Source organism: Meles meles, chromosome 1 (genome assembly GCF_922984935.1).
Source record: "Meles meles chromosome 1, mMelMel3.1 paternal haplotype, whole genome shotgun sequence".
In the NCBI taxonomy this organism is placed as follows: domain Eukaryota; kingdom Metazoa; phylum Chordata; class Mammalia; order Carnivora; family Mustelidae; genus Meles; species Meles meles.
In genome coordinates, this window is record NC_060066.1 from 18,521,771 (window position 1) to 18,543,735 (window position 21,965).

The 21,965-nt window shown below is 44.1% G+C and overlaps 1 protein-coding gene across 1 annotated transcript in view; it reads left to right on the forward strand.

Moving 5' to 3' along the window:
• Positions 1–5,301: 5,301 nt before the first annotated feature.
• Positions 5,302–21,965, forward strand: part of HAS2 (hyaluronan synthase 2) — a 32,220-nt gene continuing 15,556 nt past the window's right edge. Inside the window, exons 1-2 of the mRNA XM_046013835.1 lie at positions 5,302–5,804; positions 18,966–19,592. Coding sequence (XP_045869791.1) covers positions 18,966–19,592 — 627 coding nt within the window. The 5' untranslated portion in view covers positions 5,302–5,804. The remainder of the gene's footprint in view (positions 5,805–18,965; positions 19,593–21,965) is intronic.

A 21,965-nucleotide genomic window follows, 5' to 3' on the forward strand; every position in this document is an offset into this window, starting at 1 on the left:
AATACATAGGAGTCTGGATGTAATTTTTAAAATTTAAATAGTCTAATAATAGGAAAGTAAAGCTCCCCCATATTCAGTGATTTAAGGTGAAGTTCCAAAATAGAAAGCTTTCCTTTTAATTAAAAAAAATGTGTATGTAAAAAAAAAAAAAAAAAAAAAAAAAAAAAAAAAAAAAAAATGTGTATGTAAACATATATTAAGTGAACTCCACACGTAATGTGGGGCTGGAAGTCACAACCCTGAGATTGGGAGTTGTGCGCTCTACTGACAGAGACTGCCTGGCACCCCTCTTTCTTTTCTTTTCTTTTCTTTTTCCTACCTCTCCCTCCCTTTTTCTTTTCTCTTCATTTCTTCCTTCCTCCCTCCTTTCCTTCCTTCATAAATCATCCAGATGGTTGTATTTGGGCGATTTTGTTGTCAATCAAATTGACAATCATTAATCTCAAGTACTTTGTTGAGTAGCCACCTTTCAAAGTGTAGACTAAGTCATATATTATTTTATTTTTTTAAAAGATGTTATTTATTTATTTGACAGACAGAGATCACAAGTAGGCGGAAAGGCAGGCAGAGAGATGGGGGGGAAGCATGTTCCCTGCTGAGCAGAGAGCCCAATGCAGGGCTCCATTCCAGGACCCTGGGATCATGACCTGAGGCTTAACGCGCTCTGCCACCCAGGCGCCCCAGTCATATAATATTTTAAAGCCAGTTTCCTCACCCGTGGAAAGAAATGCTAGAAGACAATTATAAATAGTGTCTGATGAGATACTTTTATCCCTTTTCTTTCATTTGAGTAATCCCTAAAGCATACTTCTATTAATAATTCAGTATCTAATCTAAAATCATCAACAATTGATAATTTACTACTCTGATATGGTGAGATAGCCAAAAGGTAAAATTATAATAAGAAATAAAGTATCCTCTTCTATATCAATGAATCAATAGGCATTTTGATCTCTTCCAATGTGTTCATTCTAAAACCTTGGGTGTCTGATAGATGATTCTGTATCTCCCTCTATCCACATCTTCAAATTTAGTCATTAGCGCAGATAACCATACCTTCTTCAAAAGGTGGTCTGAATTAATACTAGAACCTCAAGAGTTTAGCCTGGAATTAACACTGAAAGTAAGAAGTCCAATTTCTATGCGAGTACTGGAAACTCTTTCACATAATCCAAACAGGGATCTAGAAAACAAAATTTCAGGTCAATCTCCTTCCATCTTTGCACAACTCAGACTCACAGAGTTCCATTTCTCGTAAAGCTGAAAAAATGTTGTGTTTTAATCCCCACAGGGGTACAGTCTTAGGGTTTAGAGAAATGCTACATCTCACATGTACATGGAATAATGTAATATATCAACATCTGGAAAATCTGCATAACTCAGTGAAATGGTATTTTCCAAAGAATCAATTCAGGATATAAATTCATGAGTGGTTGTAAAGATGCGTTTAAGGTTTAAGATAAACCAAGATATTTTAATGGAACAGAGTACACACAGTTCATTCCTGTTGTTTTAGATACAACACTGCCAACTTGTCTTTATAAAATTACTGTGTTGGGGCAACTGGCTGGCTCAGCGACTCTCAGAATCATGAGTTTGAGCCCCATATTGAAGGTAGAGTTACTTTAAAAAAAATTAGTTTGTCAAGTAGCAAACTTGTCCTATTAAAAAGACTAGGAAGATACTTCTCCATTTTTCCATTACATACCTGTTTGAAGCCAGAATGTTTTTTTTAATATTTCAGTCAAAACAACTGATGATAAAGAAAATGTGAGAATCCTGCTGTCTTCTATTAAGCCAGCTAGTAGAGATTTGCAAAAATGGAAAACAATGTTACATTTCACGCAAGTGTTACTGACAGGCTATTGTGTTTGTTATTGTTTTAAATGAACTAATAAATGTTTTTAAACTTTTCAGTCAGCTTTTATTTCTAATGTAAATATTAATGGCTATAACCCATACAAACAACTTTGTGAAGTCCTCAATAATTTTTAGGAATGTAGAGGCCCTTGACACCAACAAGTTTGAGAACCACTTAGAATATATAGAATTGTGAAGGTACTAAATCCTTTTTCTGGAAACTGCCTCTCAGATGATGAGAACTTCTTTTGTGATGTGGGAACGAGGAGATGGGCAACACTTTACTGCTACCTTACCTTAACTGAAGTAACTCTTACCTCCCAAGCTCTTTGCCACATTGTCTTGTAGAGTTGAAAACGTTGGATAAGGTAGGAGTTAGGATGTCAAAACCTGAAACATCTGTCATCTTATGACCCATCCAAATGGCTCATGTTTAAAATAGAAATTAAAATTTAGGTTATCAAATGTTGTTCAATCAGTTGGTGTCATAGCTTGTTTGTGAAACTCGATCTCATGTCCCCTAACCTTTTGCTTGCAAATTAGTACTGGATGGCTGGTGGCCATAATGCAGGCCTGTGACTCAGAAAGGAATTCTGGTTAAATGTGAAGGTTTGGGTATATCCACAGGCACATAGAATAGGTCAGTCCAAGAGAGTCAGAGAGGGGACAGCGGAAAGCTGAAGTAGGTCAAATAAATGAACATGGGACAAAACCTCAGGGAATGCTTATCAAGAAAATATAAAGAATAGAAAGCCAGGAGAAGGTTACTAATGCTTTTTGAATACACACGGTGGTTCTGTGAAAAACCACTGGGTTACCCAATGGCTTACATTACCTCAGAGTAGATGTTGGGCCCTATGCTAATCTCCTATGAGTACTGAAGAAACTGTATCATCATAACTGTGTAAAGCAGGTATTTTCTTCATCTATCAACTAGGAAATACAGGTCTTGAGGGTGAGTACACTTCCAGGATCACACAAATGGATTCCACATCATCACACAATGCCACGTCAAAGATAGGGTTTGAATTTCAGGTGTCTCTTATCCTGGATCCTCTCTAAGAAAATCATTCATATATATATATATATATATATATATATATATACACACACACACACACACACATATATATGTAGATATATATGTATGTAAGTAAATACATATATATTTAAAATATATGTAAATAAAATATGTAAACATATATATGTATGTTTATATATATAATATATACATATATATGTATGTATGTATATATAATATCTACCCGCAAGAACTTTCATGTCTGGCTTTAAATTACACTGGCCTCTTTCCTGTTCTCTTGAGGTGGGGGAGCTCACAGAAATGCATGGATGTGTAATGAGCTTTTATAGTCATCCATAGGCAACATTCTACTTTTTTTTTTTTTTTAACATTTTACTTTTTCTTCATGGGCCATGAATTGCAAGTACAAGGGGACAAACAGCAACTGTGTTTGTTTAATAAAGAAACCCCATTTCACTAAATGCCCTCATTGCTGGAACTATTAGCACAGGGACAGCTAAATGTTACTAAGCAAGAATCCGCAATCCTGCATTACACATAATACCATGGAAATTCAGAGCCAAGGTTAAGTGCTCCTGTGGGGACCCACAGCTAGACATTTGACACCCACGATTTTCACCCTACCCCTAAATAAGGTTAATGTATAGTATATGCACGAGTGCGTAAGTTAGATAATATATTTTAAGTTACAACTTAGCATTTAAAAGCTACCATCCAACTAAAATTCAAGAAAGAGGAATCTAAGGGGATGAAATTGAGCTCTGGAAACTTAAGCCAGTTCCTCAAGAGCTGAATCACACCTAAGGCAGTGTTCAAACAAAGGCTGAAGCCTTGAGGGTGTGTAGGGGAAAATTAGTAAGTGGGTTTCCCCAGAGCAGTGTGAAGTCATCAGGCCAGGGTAATGCTTCCCAGAGGTGTAACCTCGTGGGGGTATGTGTGTGGTGGGGGGGGGGGGGGAGGTGTTGGCGGAAATGCGTGGTACTTTGCAGGTCTGCCCCTGGGGACTGTGTTGGCTGCCTACCTGGTACTGCCATAAAATTCTTGACCTCCAAGCACATCCCCTAACACCACACCCTGCGCGACTCCTTGAAAAGCACCGTTTCAAATTTCACTCGACTTTTCTGTTTTGACTTGTTCATTATTATCCAAAATATGTGATAAGGAGCAAAAACCCACTTTTTAAGGCCTAGCCGAGTTCCAAAGAAGTCCACACTTCAGAGAAACCTTGGAAGAGAAGGGAAAAAAAGAAATAAATCTCTTGTTCCCCTATAATAATTCCAGCGGAGCCGTCAATGGCCAAAGCGGTGCCTTTGTAAACTCACTCCCATTTTTTCCTAAACAGTGCCACCTACTGTCCATTTTAAGTCATCAGGAGCCGTGTTGGCGAGGACCAAACAAATAAAGGGGAGATCAACCGGGAAAAGTAACTCTTCCCAGCTTTAGGGCATTGGAGGAAAAAAAAAAAAAAAAAAAAAGATTGAGAAAAGAGCGCCTCGGAGCAAATGGAAACCTTCTGACTCGTCAGCTTCATAGAAGGCTCGCAAGAAGCAAAAGCCATTCATTCAAGCCATTCTCTTGGAAATGGCTTTTTCTCATGGCGCTGCCTCCGAGGTCTCCAGAGCACGGTTTTCATTTTATGCTTTGTTTATAATGCGTGCTGCTTGCGTATTTTTACATTAGGGGTTCAAGTTAGGAAAAAAAAAATACGATCATGTTTTCACTTTTTCCGTTATCCAATACGGAAACGTCTGTGTAAGGAAGCTCTGACACTTGACATCTGCCCAGAAACTTTTGAGCTCCTGGGAAGAAAGGGTTAACGTGCGGTAGACCTGTAGCTGATTTTACTTAGAGTCGCAGACGGCTTTCAGATTTCCAGGTGTGTGTACATACACACACCTCCCAGCTATCTCTCCCCTTGGCTGTTCCTTAGCCTAAGGGCACCATTTGGCCTTAAAGTGAATTAGCGGAACAGTGTGGGGAGTTCTTTCACGAAGAGGGAATCCTTGTAACTCACGCTGGAGTTCTGGGATGTCTGCAAAGCGCGACCTCCCCGCTGCACCGCTGGAGGGAAGGAAGGAATCAGGTGGTGACCAGCATCTGTGCAGTGAATTTCTCTGCACACGTTAGCAATCAAGTTAATTGAATTCATTGGAGTTTAGAACCGGCCTCTAGCTCAGAGAGGGCTTTGAATGGCCAATTTCACGTTCTTCCTCTCCCCCTCCCCGCCTCCCGCCCGCCCGCCCGCCCGCGCTCCCAGTTCCCTCCCCTCCGGGTTCCCCAGTCCGCACCTCCCTTCTCCACTCCCCTCACCCCCACTCCCTCCTCCGCCCTATTAAAACACCCACCAGCTCCCTTGTTAAGACCCCCTTAAGTTGGAGGAGGCAGAACGGCAACAACTGCGAGGAAGGAGAAGAGAATTACCCAGTCCTGGCTTCCAGCAGCCCGTTGAACCAGGGACTTGAACCAGCCCCAGCCAAAGACTTGCCCCTGATTCTGCGCTTTCTGGGTTCTTCTGAGTCTTCACCGGGCTTTTCTTGATCCGAATAAGAAAAGAGACTTTCCGATATCAGGGGAGGGGGAACTGGAGCAAAAAATAAAGTAAAATAAAATAAAGTTAATTTATTTTTAAAGGACAAATTTTTCTTTTAAGAACTAGACTGAAGTGCAACGTAGATATTAAAAAGAATAGTAGTGATATTTCCTTTTAAAGTGGGGGAGAACCAAACATTTAAGACTCCCCCATCCTTTTTAAATGTTGTTTTTAAATTTTTTATTTTTTTTGGCCGGTCGTCTCAAATTCATCTGATCTCTTATTACCTCAATTTTGGAAACTGCCCGCCACCAACCCTCCGGGACCACACAAACAGGCTGAAGACAACTTTATGACCAAGAGCCGAACAAGGTACGTTACACTGGCGCGATATGGTGAACCAGGAGGGCCCCCCGAATAGGCCAGGGAGAGGGAAGAAATTATCCACGTAAGTGTTAAAAAATTGTAAAGCTGGTTTTCGACAGATAAGTTTGAGGTCTGCCAATTTCTAACAGACTGAAAATCAGGGGCTATTTCAGATCACTGTCAGGCTTGGCAATATATTCCTGTCCTTTCTCATCCCTGCGGCGCTCGCCAGAAATCCGTTGCCTTTCTGGGAACACAGGTAACCTCTCGGCCTGGGAAAAGACTGCGTGTCCCGGGATGTACTTTTCCACTCCTCATCTTCCGGAGCCGCAGAGGGGCTCCCAAGTTGGGAAACAAGAATTTCCACTGTGCAAGGAAAATGCATTCCGCACAGCCCCCCCCCCCTTCCCAACCCCCACCCCCCAACCTCCCCACACTGTACGTGGGGAGGAAAACCCTGGAACAGCCCAGAGCCTTTTACTTTCAAGTGGGAAACCCGCTTCTTACTTGGAAAGCAAAGGGTTAAAGCGATCCGGGCTCCCAGCTCCGGAGAGCCGGGACCCCCGAGAAGGAGGGTCCTTTGCCACCTCCTCGCGGCTACCGGCCTCGCTCGGCCACTCCCACTTTCCCGGGCTTCCCTTCCTTTGCTCTCCTCCGACCCCAGGAAAGTGTCAGGCTGGGTCTGCCCGGGCTCTGCCCGGCTCCGGAAGCCTTACTCGGGTCGGGGGTCCCTGACGCGGACGGTGGCACTCAGGGATCCCTGAGGGAGGAGGGCGCGCGTCCCTCTCCCCGCCGCCGCCCGGGGGCAGGGCATGCGTGGGGACCGCGCGCTGCGGCGCAGGCAGCTGCAACGTCCCGGGAGCCAACTCCGACGTGGCACCGAGCACGCTGGCGCTTCTTTCCGCAGCTGCAGCGCGGGGCCGAGCGGGTGGGGGGCCTGGGGGTGCCGTCCCCAGCGACCGGCCGGGAGGTGGGAGCCGTGGGGGGGGGGGGCGCCGCGGGAGCCCGGGCGAAGTGGGAGGCGAGCCAGAGGTTGGGTCGTGATGCATAATCAACACCTTGGGCGGAATTCGTCACGCCGGTTCCCGCCCAGCGTGAGCGAGGGCTCCGAAGTGGGTCCCTGCGAGCGGGAGGGCGGGTCTGAAAGGAGGGTCTGTGTGCGGGCGGGATGGGATGGGGACAGAGCCTCTTCCCTCCGGCCAGGGAGACTCAGCTGAGGGGGAGCGGCGCTGAAAGAATAATTAAGGCTGGAAAGAGGGGCTGGGAGCGGAGAGGCGGTGCCTGGGGAGGAGGGTTTACGAGACCCGGGTCCTGTTACACCGGCTTAGGTGCCAGCGCCTCTCCCTGCATCCCCCACCCCCCCAACGCCCTCGCGGTGTACTCGGACTCAGCGGCCCTGCGCGCCTCCCGGCGAGCGACCAGCTACAGCCGTGCGCCCCGAAGGTGCGTGTCGGAGTCCTGGCGGCTCCTCCCTGGCCACTTCCCCCCGCCTGGGGACCGTTGCAGCTGGGCGTCTCCCGAGCAGCTGCCCAGAACCGCTGCACCCAACCCACGTGGTTGGCCTGGGATTGCCTTTGACGTCACACCCTGGGGGGTGTGACGCAATAGATTGGGAAGCTCTGATTGGCTACAAAGGGCTTCCCCGAACTGGCAGCCTGAGTATATATAGACTTTCAGCTCCGGGTTAGGAGTAAAGAGAAAGGGTATTGGTAGTTGGACTTTGATGGGGAAGTGAGAGTGACGATTAAGAGAGGGGTAGATTTCAGGCTTTTCTCCTCTTCGCAAGTTTTTCATTGCAGTGAAGGGGTAGGATAATGTATTTTGGGAAAGCGTTAAACAGGATTATGATTTTTTAGAAATCATAAGTTACCTTTCTTTAGAAAGGTGACTTTAACTTTTTAAAAGGTCACTATTCAGACACATTCAATGTTGAAAGGCTTAAAATTAAAAGGTGTATTTATATAAGTTTGGCTAGGACAAATATTTATGCCCATTAAACTATTGTAGATACGGTTTTAAATCTTGAGACTAGGATTGAAAAGAACACTTAAGTTCTAAACATTTTCTTTTCATTCCAATGTGTGCAAATTGACTCATTCATTGTATTTTCACTGAGTTTTTCTAGATGCTAAATAAGATTACTCAAACTACTGAGGTACTGCCCTTTTATGTTTACTTTTATTTTTATTATTTACTATTGATTGATTGTTACTGCATTTATAATACCCATCATGGCTCATTGCAGGTCTTTTCACTCCTTGGCTCTTTTACATTTTCAATAAAAGGTTAACTCTTTAAAGTTACCTGTTACAGTATTTATATTATGTCATGTGTGAGTTTGCAGTTTTGGAACAAGTATTCAGAATTCTAGGTCAACATTTTTCAATGATAGCATTGGAATTAGAATATGAACACTCCTACTCACTCTTTCTTAATGTTACTTCCTGAGGTGGGAGAGTGGGAAAATGTCTTGTAGATACATTGGCAAACGTATTATTACCTAGAGCTAAATCTTTACCAGAGAAAGTTCTGCAGTTTTGATAACTTAAGGTCTTAAATTGGTGATTAGCCTCAAATTTGAATGTCACCCTCCAAAGCAAAGGAAGTAGCTGCCTTCCTGGAACAGAGGAATTGAGCAACAAATGAATAAGAAACTTCCTAGAAAGTAAGTCAGATTGAAACTAACTGTTCTTGTTAGGTTTATAGAAGCGCCTCATAGTTTTGAATTTCGTAAACACTTTTATACATGGTTTCCGTACCAGCTTTCTTTTATTTTTTTTTTTTAAGATTTTATTTGTTTATTTGACAGAGAGATCACAAGTAGGCAGAGAGGGGTGGGGAGGAAGCAGGCTCCCTGCCGAGCAGAGAGCCCAATGCGGGGCTCGATCCCGGGACCCTGAGATCATGACCTGAGCCGAAGGCAGATGCTTTAACCCACTGAGCCCCCCAGGTGCCCCACCAGCTTTCTTTGAAAACATTTTTTAAAAAAAGATCTCACAGAGGGAGAGAGAGCGCGCGCGGCGAGCATGAGCTGTGGTGGGGGAGGGGTAGAGGGACAGAGAGAAGCAGACTCCCCTCTGAGCCGGAGCCTCATGTGGGAATCAGTCATAGGACCCTAAGATCATGACCTGAGCGGAAGGCAGACATTTAACCAACTGAGCTACCGAGGTGCCCTTAATTCTTTTTCTTGAAATTTTAGGCACAATCTGCTCACAAATTTATTTATTACCTATTATAGGAACTATGGGGAAAGCCCTTATGGATAATGTGTAGGACCCCTTTGGCCAAGTTATATTACAGTGTTACATTTTTTTAATTGAAGTGTGGTTCACACACAATGTTACATTAGTCTCGGGTGTCTAACACAGTGATGAAACAAGTTTGTTCTTCATGCTATGCTCTCCCCCAGTATAGCTACCCAACCCTCCTCATCATCCGACAGTATACAGTACCATGGACCGTTTTCCCTAGGCTGTGCCTTTTACCGCTTGACTTACACAGTTACATTTTTTTCAATCTAAGAACAAGTGGTTTGTTGAATTATTAGCTTCTTGACTTTTGTGTAATGTGGGAGTGCTGAGTTAATTAATGTTAATTGGAGAACAGAGCATAAACTCCACTATCTCTTTCTGGGTTCTGGTGTTTGTTTTAATTCAAATTCACTCAGGTTGTGTCCCCCCAGGAGGCTGCAAGGACCAAGCCAGTGGCAGCTGGTATGACAGTTGAATGGGAAGACAGCTCCTGCAGAAAAGTCATTTCTGCCCTAAATTGGTTTTAATCCTTTCCTCTCGAGGAGCGATCTGCATAGAATAAGTATCACCCAGGTGCATAGACCTTAAATTATTCAAGTATATTTTGAATGTCATCAGTGTATACAGATGTATAGAGTTTGTGTGTCTGTGTGTATATATATATGTCTGTGTATATACATATACATATATGGCCTTGTCTACAATCTGTCTTTCCAAGTTAGTCCCAAGGTGGGCCTTGAACTCATGACCCAGAGATCAAGAGTTGCATGCTCTGTTGGCTGAGCCAGCCAGGTGCCCCCTCAACAATCTAGGAAAATGTTACTGATAAAGGACTCAACATTAAATATAATGAGGTTACACTCTTGAATATTTTTTTTTAAGATTTATTTATTTAGGGGAGAGAGTGAGCATGAGTGAGCAGGAGCACAAGCTGTGGGGAGAGGCAGAGGGAGCAGCGGGTAGAAGAGGGAGAAGCAGGCTTCCCACCGAGTAGGGAGCCAGATGAGGGCTCAATCCCAGGACCCCAGGATCATGACCTGACCTGAAGGCAGACAGATACTTAACTGACTGAGCCACCCAGGTGCCCATCTTAAATATTTTTTTTAACTTAAATAACAAAATAGAAAAGAATGCCTCTTAAATGCATAATTTTTACTGCAAAGTTTTAAAAAACAAATAAGATGCAGTTTGCATTTTAATAGAATTTGTCATACAAAAAATACACTCAGAGAAGTCTTTATAAATAACCATAGTGTAAGGCAAAATATAATGGGGCCCATAAAAAAGTAAAATGATAGCTGCTATTTATTACATCTAATATGGATCAGGCACTGAATTAGATACTTTATATACATTATGTCTAATCCCAACCCCCCATAAAGAAGATTCTGTAATCAAAGGAACCTTGCCTCAGAATGATGAAGCAACTCAGTCAAAGTCACAGTGTTTAGAGAGGAGTGTGAATGTAATTTAACCCACTAATTCTTGGGTTCCTGGGTGGCTCAGTTGGCTAAGCGGCTGCCTTCGGCTCAGGTCATGATCCCAGAGTTCGGGTATCGAGTCCTGCATTGGGCTCCCAGCTCCATGGGGAATCTGCTTCCTGCTATGACCTTCTCCCCTCTCATGTTCTCTCTCACACTCTCAAGTAAACAAAACTTTTAAACAACAACAACAACAAAAAAATCCAATAATTCTTAAATATAAGGCCCCTGAACTGGACTATGCTGAAGTTGGACTAGTCAGATTTCATGGGGGCTAGCGTTGAGGAGAAACCACAGCTGAGAGAGAGGAGAAAAGATTTCCTGAGGACACTTGGCATTTGTGGTGCCTGGGGCTGCATGGGGTTCTGACTGGTGAAGATCGTGCCCAAGAGCCAGTGGGGGAGGAACACAGAGAACTAAGATTCCATGCCAAGTCTTTCTGCAAACTTTCCCCTTTGCCATGCTGAATTTCAGGATGACGTTTATGATGGTGAAGTTCAGGAACCAATAGGGCAGTTGGGAGAACCAGCATCTTGGGAGTGATCGATCAGTACTGATGGTACAGATGGAGAGAAATCTGAAACCCGGAGCTCTGGATCCAGAAACAGCTGGAGTGACAAGGCCTTTGAAAGGCCCGTTGCCTACCCTTGCAAGTGTGGCTCCAGGGTCTCTGCTAGGATCAATGCAGTGGGACTGGAGAGACAAAGGCCAACTTCAAAGCCAGAGAGGGAGAGGAGGTCAGAAGGGGACAAGATGAGGGTCATGTGCTCTAATACGTCCCAGAGGGGAATGTACTATAATGTGAAGTCTGTGGAGAGGCTCTATTTGGGCACTTGTTCCTCGATTTCTGGTTGAGGACAGTGGCAGAGGCAGTACAGGAGGGATGTGGATGGATGCAAACAAATCATCGAACTTTTCTTAGACTTTAACCCAGTGATTGCCAAACTTTGTTGCAATTAGAGTCACTTAAGGAGATTTGAAAATTACTGATGCGCTTTTAGCAGTCCATACCAGTGAACGCAGGATGTTGTGGAAGGCGCGCATGGGCAGTTCGTACAGACCCCCCAAGTGATGTGCATATACAGGAAAATTTGGGAATCCATGCTTTTTCTTTGCTCACTGTGCCTTCCTAACCCACCCTTAGCAGGCAAATGGCGAAAAGCAGGGTACTTCTTACATGACAAAGAAGCAGGTTTCCACGCTCCTCGCTAGGATCTCCTGCCCAAGTTAATATTCTTTTTTTTTTTTTAATATTTTATTTACTTGACAGAGTGGGATCACAAGTAGGCAGAGAGAGTGAGAGGGAAGCAGGCTCCCCGCCGAGCAGAGAGCCTGATGCGGGACTCGATCCCAGGACCCTGAGACCATGACCCGAGCCGAAGGCAGCGGCCCAAACCACTATTCTAATCATTCTACCTATGACTGCAGGCCTGGCCGCCCCCACCCCCTGCAATACAACAAGTTAGGGGTTAAGAAAACCTGTGTTCCAGAGCCAGTTCAGCTGTTTATGAGATGTGATTTTGAGCAGTGCATTCGCTAAAGAAATACTCTTTATGGATCTCCTTTTGGGCTCTATATGTGTAGGTATTGGCTACACATTAAAAAGACAGCAACCTAGTCTTCCGTGGGTTTTGGAATATGATGAGGAAGAGGGACCAGTGTACTTTATGATTTAAGTTACTCTTTCTTTACATTAGGACATTAAAGCTATTAGTATCCCACAGAAGCTGGGATATATATATATATTCCTTGCCTGCATACAGCAAGCCCACAAAAAGTTGCATTCCTATTTTGCAGATGAAGAAATAAGGGACAGGGAGTAGATAGATACCAAAAGGAATTTACTCTCTGTACTCTTCCCAGGTGAAGAGCACGTCCCCTTTGCAACATACATTCATCCTCATAGACACTCTGCTATGGGCAGTTGTGATAGGAAAATAAAGTTTCAACCCTGTCCCCAAAATGTGAAGTTCAGGGATATTGATTGTCTAAGGACACATGGCTCATTCACAGGAACCCTCAGGTGGTCAGAGAGCTAATATGAGGCAGAATTTGGGCTTCAGTGCATTTCTTCCCAGTCCAGCTGTGCTCACTGTGTCATGCTTACCCCTTAGTAACTAACAGTAGATCAGAGGGAAGGAGAGTCTGGCTGATGGGGTAGTTAGCGGAAGGACAACAAGTGGCCGAGGTTAGCTGAGCTCTGTTGGTCATTTTTTTTTTTTTAATATGCTTAACAGTGTTTTTTTTTTTAATTAAAAAATCTGTGAAATCAACATGATTATTCCCTTTTATCTTAGATGGAGGAACTGACGATGTCAGGTATTATGTAACTGGTTCAGTGTGTACCATGCCATTAAAAGGAAGAGCCCTGAATCTGGCCCAGTTCAGTCTGGTTCCAGAGACGTGTAAGCATGTGTGCAGCACACAAGTACACACACACACACACAAACACACACATTAGAACTAAACACCAAACAGTATATGGGTCAACGGACAGTAAGTAGTGTAAGAGTACCAGTATGCCCTGTGCCCCAGACTTGACTCCTGAATTCATAAGTTCTTCAGACTGTAACTTGGAATTTCTGGAAATGCTTTCAGAAGGCTATTTGCCCTTTTCTAACTTCATTATCATAAGGGCTTCTACAGCTGGTCTGGTACTCCCTAAAACCATTATATTTAGGTAGGTGGGCAAGAAATCATTCAAAAGTAAAGAAAAAAAAATTCTGCTGGATGAGGGGTACCCTTAAGGGTTCAACATATACCCATCGCCCCTGCAGCAAAGATAGCAGAGGGACCTGTTCTTATTTCTGCATTGACCGTCTGACTCCAAAAGGACTTACTCATTTACTCAGCATGCCTACTATGTGGCGGACCCTGTTTTGGGTACAAGAACACACAGTTGGCAGATCAAGTCCCTGTAGCCATAGAGTGTACACAGGGCTCGTTAGAAAGTCAAGTAGAATCTGGGGAGTGGGACACGGAGTAAAGAGAGGGAGGAATCATTTTAGAAGGAAGTGGTAGGCTAAGACCTCTCAGAAGAGGAATCCTTTGGCGCTTGTCTCTGTAGCCTTTCCCAGATGCTGACGACTCATTTGAACTCACTTCCTCTTCTCCCACATCTTCCACATAAGGACCCCTTTGTGAAGCTATGGGAACACAGTTCTTGCCACCGAGGTAGTGCTGTGGGAGCAGCTGTCATTCTCGCTCATCCCATGTTACTTTCTGGTTAATAACAGGTCAAGGGGGGGGGGGTAAAGGTTCTGATACCCAGTGACCTGTGGAGCTAACAGCAAAGCTGCTCTTTGCTCTACAGATGGAACAGTGAATGCAGGAGTGCCTTTCTCATGGGAAAGCAGGATTTGGGTTGCAGACATGAATGGATGCAACCACCAGCTTTCTTTGGGATAACAAATTTCTGTGACTTTTGGCTGCATCCACATAGTAGAGTATAGGAGCCCAGAAATCCTCCCGGAGTGTTGGTTGATCTTTTATCTGTCCCTGTCAGTTCCCCATTTTTCCATAATAGCAGGAAAAGAGTTTTTGAGGTTCATTGCTAAAATTTCTTTTCACAGCATGTTGTATTAGCCAGAGACAAAGGGACGGTGCCTGTTGCATCATGATGAATCATATCTATTCAGCAAATATTTACGGAGAATACTTGAATCTGGTATTATGCTACCCCGTGGGTCCTACCCCTGGTTTTGGGACCATTGACAAGTTACTTCTGTACTTGAGAGTCCTGGGTTTCCTTGTCCTTTGTGTATGTTACTTGTAACATGAGATTAAGAATACATGTACCATTTAAAGCTGTTAAGATTAAATAGGATCATGGTACTCAACAAAACAGACAAGACTTGCCCCGGTGCCTGGAACCGAGTGAATGGGGAATGTTAGCTGGTAGAACAATGATGCCAAGGACAATATTGATGGGTAAAGTTACAACCATTCGCTCAGCAAATATTTACTTAATACCACCCATAAGCCAGGCAGTGTTTTTATGCCCTTGGGGTACATTAGTGAAAATAGATTAAAAAAAAAAATGTGTTGACTTTGCGGAACTTACCTTATGGTACATCAAGATATTCGTTAACACTCGGCTTAGCTTAGAATTTACTGTGAAGACTAGTACTCAGTGAATTAACTGGTATGAGGTCTAATAGCAGCCTAAAAATCAATTAAAGTTTGATTTGGGCAAAAAAAAAAGAAATCCAAGTTTTATGTTTTAAATGCTTATGGAAGGTGATTTCTAAGTCCTTTTTCCATGTAGCAATAAACTCTTAGGATCCAGGATGGAACTAACCATATTTTCCAATTTAACAATAAAGCCGTATGTCTTACAAGGAGACTTTGCTTATGGAACAGAGTATCTGAATTGAGGATTGTCTCAGACTCAGAAAGTCTCACACATATGGTGCCCATATCTATGAAATTGCCCTGGGGGGCGGCGAGGGGGGGCGGATTATAAAGCAACACACACTGTGTGTCCCTCCTGGAGATCAATGCATCTCAGTAAAGCTGGCTCTGAAATGTGCCTTGTGCCCTCTGGCCCGGACCGACATGCTGCATGTATCATCACGGGCAGCAGTACAATACATTGCAGAAATAGAAAGGTTCGATTTTTAACTGTGTTGCTGCGGTTTACTAGCAACTTTTCCCAGGCTTCAAAGGGACATTCTGGAGACTGCTCTGATGTAAGAGGGTGTTCCCATTTCAGTTGTGGCCAGCAGATGCTCTGCAAACGCTCTTTGTCCGCGTGTGCTGATAAAAGCAAGGAAACTGTGAATAATGGAAAAGAATGGCAGGCAGTTCTTTTGCTGGCTCTGGCGATGTTAAACACAAGTGAAGCACACACTTCAGCTTCTCCCTGGCAGAGCGTTGTAGTCCCCTTGAAATTTTTCACTCTTGTGAGAATGACTCGCACCTTGGACATGACAAGTTCCAAGTCGGGGGCTCTGCTCACCTTTAGGCATTGGTTAAGGTGCCCAGTGGGAGTTTTCAGCATCCTGTCAGCTGTTTTAATTAACAAGGGATGCTGTGCTCTCTTGCCTTCCACTGGGAACTCACCGTTTCGCCACTCCCCAGCTCCGAGAATTTTCCATTGTGTCCGGATTACCTTTATCAGCCTCTGATGTCCTGCGTTAAGTGCCGGAAGGGGAACACGCATCTGTGTATGTTGTTTTAGCTTCCTTGTTAGCCAATACTTGAAACTGTCATGCTTTGGGTTTTTTAAAGCCCTTTCATAAGGGTTGGTTTTGATTTGGCTCCTCACTGCAGCTCTGTGAAGGGGCCTTGACAAATACTATTAATCTCCTCTTAACGGAAGAAAGTCATGTCCACAAGCTCCTGGTCTCCAGGCTGCTTTGCATTACCTGGGTTGTATTAGTTAGAGTGAAGTGAATTCAGAATTTGTAGTGGGTAAGCAAACAAACAAAACTCAGCAATTAATTCTTGCTAACAGAGCATCCAAGGCAGGTCTTCCTGATGGGTGGCTGGCTCCCTTCCATGTGGCAGTTCAAAAACCGAGATTCCTTGATCTCTGGCTCTGCAAACCCCGGGGACCTTGTTGGTATGAGCATCCAGCCTGTGGAAGGAAAAGAGAGATGGCAGGAGACCTGCCCTCAAGTCCCTGTCGGAAGTGGTCCATGTCAGGGTTCCGAAAGCTGGAACACCAGAGCCAGCCACCCTAAGCCATCTTGTGCTTAGGAGGGGAAACACAGTTGATGGAGAAGTCACACAAAGTTTCCCCAAACCACAATGTGTTTCCACTCAGGACCACCTCAGTGTGTAACGACAGGCACTGGACTGTGAATGATGCCTCTTGGATCTGGGAGACGTGTTGGCCACACGACGGGTAACAACCATCATCATACCAGGTGCTGGGTGGGCATTCAGTTTGAAGTCAACGTGGAATGGGAAATCAGAAAGAGACTTTGCAGAGATAACGGCTTACCCTAAGTTTCCACTTAAAATAGATTTATTTAGCTTTCAAAAGCTGGTCAAATTCAAGAAAAAGATCAAGTATTAATTATATATAGATATGACAAAAACCCTGAAGTCAGAGTGAATGGTGGGACGCCGTGTTTATAAGCACCAGTGACATCCTTCATTATAGTTCATTATTGAAAGAGGAAGACATAAACTTTGGGGTGGGGGATTGTTATCATGGCTTATAATAAGAAATACATATTTGGTTTTCGTCTTATTCCTGGCACAGAGCTTCTAAAAAACCCTTGTTTTGTTTTGTTTAAGATTTTATTTATTTATTTATTTGACACAGAGAGAGAGATCACAAGTAGGCAGAGAGGAAGGCAGAGAGAGGGAGAAGCAGGCTCAGCAGGGAGCCTGATGCGGGGCTCGATTCCAGGACCCTGAGATCATGGGGCTGGATCCCAGGACCCTGAGATCATGACCTGAGCCGAAGGCAGGAGCTTTAACCCACTGAGCCACCCAGGTGTCCCAAACCCTTGGTATTTTGAAGTGAGACAGATAGAGGTGTCTTTTATTATGTTAATGGGGTGACTTTTATTTATTTGATAGAGAAAGAGAGATCACAAGTAGGCAGAGAGGCAGGCTGAGAGGGAGGGGGAAGCAGACTACCGCCAAGCAGAGAGCCCCATGCAGGGCTCCATCCCAGGACCCTGAGATCATGACCTGAGCTGAAGGCAGAGGCTTAACCCACTGAGCCACCCAGGTGCCCCATGACAATGGGGTGACTTTTAGACAGTCTAAGTAAGGGTGGGGACTGGTTGCCTGCAGAGCTAACCATATGATTAGAGGATTGGAGTATCCAGTCCCACCCCCAGACCTCTGGGGAGTCTAGAAGGACTGGAGATTGAGTTCAATTGCCAGTGGCCAATGATTTAATCAGATACGCCTGTGTAATGAAGCCTCCATAAACACGCAGAAGGGGAGAGTTGAGAGGGCTTCTGGGCTGGTGAACACAATGAGATTGGGGGGAGTGGTGCTCTTGGAGAGGCATGGAAGTTCCGTGCCCTTCCTTCAGACCTTTTTTGCTGGCTGCTGCTCCTGGTAAAATAAACCAGGAATCTAGTGAGTAAACTGGTTTCCTGAGTTCTCTGTGAGCTGCTCTGCAAACTAATCAAACACAAGGTGGGTGGGTCTTGGGACCCTCTGATTTAGAACTGGTAGGTTGGAAGTACAGGTCACTCCCTGGGTTTGGGACTGGTTTCCGAAGTTGTGGAGATGGGGGCAGTCCTGTGGGACTGAATCCTTAACCTGTGGAGTCTGATGCTGTTGTGGGGGATGGTGTCAGAATTGAGTTAAATCGTGGGCCAACCACTGTTGCCCAGAGAATTGTTTGTTGGGTGTGTGGGAAACCTCCTTCCCGTCACATTACTAGAGTTGGGTCCAAGAACCCCAGAAGACAAACAAAATAACAAAAGTCTGCCAGGTAACTCTTCTACGTTCAGCTTTGGAGATACTCAAGGAAATTAAAAAAAAAAAAAAATACCCTCCTATACTCTGGTTGTTCAAAGCCTTATTAGGAGATAATACAAACCGTAGAGAGGAGTACACAACCGGCTACCATTAAAAGCTGAAATGTGTTTCAAGTCTAATATATTACGGTGTGTTGGTGTTTGTTCCTTAATTTATGAATGGTTTCTATAAACACTTACTGTGTGCTGACTGTGTTACAGTAAGATTTCTGATCCTCAGGATTTTTTGTGCTGGTGGTTGGAGGAAACAGACTTGTGAATAAAGGAGTGCAAATCAGAATTACAGGGACTGGAGAGATATATGTGCAGGATTCCCAGGCATAAAGAACTTTTAATGTCAACAGAGATTTGGAGTCTAAATTCCCTCAGGTAACGGATTAAAAAACCTGAGGCTCAGAGAGGTTAAGTGACTCAAGGTCACACACAGCTGATTGTTGGAAGAGTTAGTACTAGAATCCAGATCTCCAAACTCAGCTGGCTGCGTGGAGAAGGGTGTGAGCTGAGGGATTTGCATTGGAGAGGAGCAAAATCTCCAGTGCATTTTTCACTGAATCAGTATTGGGGGGTAGAGGGCCCTGTGGTATAGGAAGAAAGAATGCCTTGCTCTCTAGAACAGTTAGGTTCTACACCTAGCTGTGGCCTCCTATGTAGAGTGTATCCTTAGGTAAGAGATCTAACATGCTAAAAATAATACTTCCACATTCACATGTTTTTGACACATATGGTTTCCAGTAGTACCTCGCCACCATCATCTCAACTGATTCTTGAAACAGCCCTCTGGGGTCTACCAGTAGGGCATCCTTATCCCTATTTTGCAGATGAGAAAACTGAGGCATAGAAAGTCACGAAGCTGGTTAAGGGAGAAAGTGAGCTTGGAGCTCTCAGGTGCTTCTAGCCCAACACTCCCCATGATGACATGGTTGTAACAAGCAAGGGACAAGAGTGGTTAACCAGGAGTATCATTTGATTATCTTCCAGATGCATTGTGAGAGGTTTCTGTGTATCCTGAGAATAATTGGAACCACGCTTTTCGGAGTGTCTCTCCTCCTCGGAATCACCGCTGCTTATATCGTTGGCTACCAATTTATCCAAACAGATAATTACTATTTCTCTTTTGGACTGTACGGTGCCTTTTTAGCGTCCCACCTCATCATCCAAAGCCTGTTCGCCTTTTTGGAGCACCGAAAAATGAAAAAATCCCTAGAAACACCCATTAAGTTGAATAAAAGTGTCGCTCTTTGCATCGCTGCATATCAAGAAGATCCAGACTACTTACGAAAATGTTTGCAATCGGTGAAGAGGCTAACCTACCCGGGGATTAAAGTCGTCATGGTCATCGACGGGAACTCGGAAGATGACCTCTATATGATGGACATCTTCAGTGAAGTCATGGGCAGGGACAAATCAGCCACCTACATCTGGAAGAACAACTTCCATGAGAAAGGTCCTGGTGAGACGGAGGAGTCGCATAAAGAAAGCTCGCAACATGTCACCCAGTTGGTCCTGTCCAACAAAAGTATTTGCATCATGCAAAAATGGGGTGGAAAAAGAGAAGTCATGTACACGGCCTTCAGAGCTCTGGGACGCAGTGTGGATTATGTACAGGTGGGTTTCCGAATTCCTGCCAGGGCAAACATACATTTCAATAAAGCAGCTTTTGTATCTCTCCAGGCATGTGCTATATAGCCCATCCTTGTCTCTCTGAGCACAGTACTTCTTTCAGTTCATTTGAAAACAGCCTGACTGTTGAAAGCACATTTTGAAAGAGAGGGGAAAAAAAAAAAATCTTGTGTAACTGTTAAGACTATCTACGAAAATGCTTAACGTACGCAGTATTACGGGTTGGAAATCAAGATTATTTTGAACAGGAGACCCTTCCTTCCTTCTCCCTCCCTCCCTCACCTTCTCTGCCCCCTTGGTTCTGCCAAGTCAAATCCAACGTCATTTTCCACAGTCTTAAAATCTCCAGCCTGCTAAGAAAATAGTGTCTGCCGAGCAGAAGGGTCTTGAGAAAATCTGCAGGCTTGAGAGATGGCTATAAAAACGTTTTTCACAGAGACCGGACAAAATGGGGGTGGTGAGAACGATTTTGATTTAAAAGGGTAAGGAATCAAAACTGAGAGATGAAAAGAAAAGGAAAAGAAAGAAAGAGAGAAAAACAAACAGACCAAAAAAAAAAAAAAAAACCCTTCCCAGAGCAAAACCAAAGTAATGTTTATTTCACTCCCCAAACAGCATTACCTCACTCACTGCACTTGACCTTTGAAAGCATTTGTGATGGTGTTTGCTCTCATGAAAATGAGACAGGCTGTGTCTGTCATTAATTCCCTGACTGCTCGCCCTTGGGTTTCTCCCCTCTTGGTTCTCACTGAAGCTTTCTTCAGAATGTTGGTAGGGTCCCTGTGAATTTGCTGGTTGCAACTGTCTTGCAGATACTTTTGTTAGGTTTTTGGCCACGATGATATGGAAAAGGGAGATGTATCTCTGATTTAAGAAAATCCATTGGGACGCCCTTCTAGTCCTCTAATAGGTGAAATTCGACTTTCCAGAAGAACTGTCATACACTTTAGGGGCCTTGATTGCCACAAAGTCATGGGCAATGGGATGACAGGCTCTGTGTCATGGGTTGGGAATGGACACTGCCTTCAGAATCGGTTGATGCTAGCTGGACGACCTCGAGTGGGACCTCCCCAAGCCTCAGTTTCCTGCATAATAGAATAAACCAATGTCATAAGGAGTTTGGGATTCCATGGGGTAAATTTTGGTTAATAGCTAAAGAGTTTTGAGGCACTTTTTTTCTTTTTTTTCCAGTTCACACCAGTCTGCATATTACTATATTCTGGGGGGTTGATAGAGTTTCATTCCCTAGTTTCTCCTAATCTCCTAATTTCTGTAATGGTCACAGTTGAGGTACTTTTTAGTTTTTTATGTATTTTCATAATGCAACTTCAGGCCCAGATAGAGGAGGGCAATTATCCTTTTATTTACTTATTTTAATAAATATTTTTAGGGTTTTATTTATTTGATGCAGAAAGAGAGAGAGAGAGAGAGTGTACACAAGTAGGGGGAGCAGCAGGCAGGGATAGAGGGAGAAGGAGGGGAGCGAGACATGGGGCTCGATCCCAGGACCCTGGGATCATGACCCGACTGAAGGCAGATGCTTAACTGCCTTGAGCCAGCCAGGGCTCCTAAAATCCTTTTAAAGGAAGTGATGGGGTGGCTGGGGAATTTATAGAGGGTTTGAAGACTAAAGCTCTAAGTCCTAAAATGAGGAAGCATGTTTTGATATTTTGCCTTTAATTCTAGTTAAAACTATTGCTATGTTTGTCATTTCTAATCAAGATGTCATTGTGAGCGTTTTCTTTTTTTCTTTCTTTCTTTCCTTTTTTTTTTTTAAAGCCTGTTCTTCCTAAATCCCCGTCTCCCTTCATTCTGTTTGTTTGTATCCTTGACAACTTGACACTGTGCCTGACCAGGACAAAATAACACAAACTATGAAATGTTAGAGTAGGCTCCTTGCTAGAGCCCTAATCAGCTTCCATCAGGCCGAGGCCTCCATCCAGAGAGACTGACCTGAGCAGCAGCTGTTCCTTGGGTCCTGAATCCTGCTGGAATTCTCAGCCCATTCTAAGCACTCAAACAAGGGTAGAAAACATTTTGACATTCTGAATCCAGGTGATTCCATGTTGCCATCCCTTCACCCTCCCGGGATACTTAACCGTGTGTGTCCTATAAAAATGGAAATGTCCTATGGTTCAGACCAGTACATTCTCACCATCCATTCTGAGTGACCCAGGGTCCAAGCGTTGCAAAGCAGAAGCCACAGAAAGACACAGGAGAGGGGGTTAAATGAGGTTGGCTACTAAGCATTACAAGTGACTGAATGGGAAGAGCAGGTTGGCTCCAGAAAGGAGGAGTGAAGCTCAGGTGCTCACACACAAGAGAAGACCGGGTTGGGGCGGGCGTAGGACTATCGGC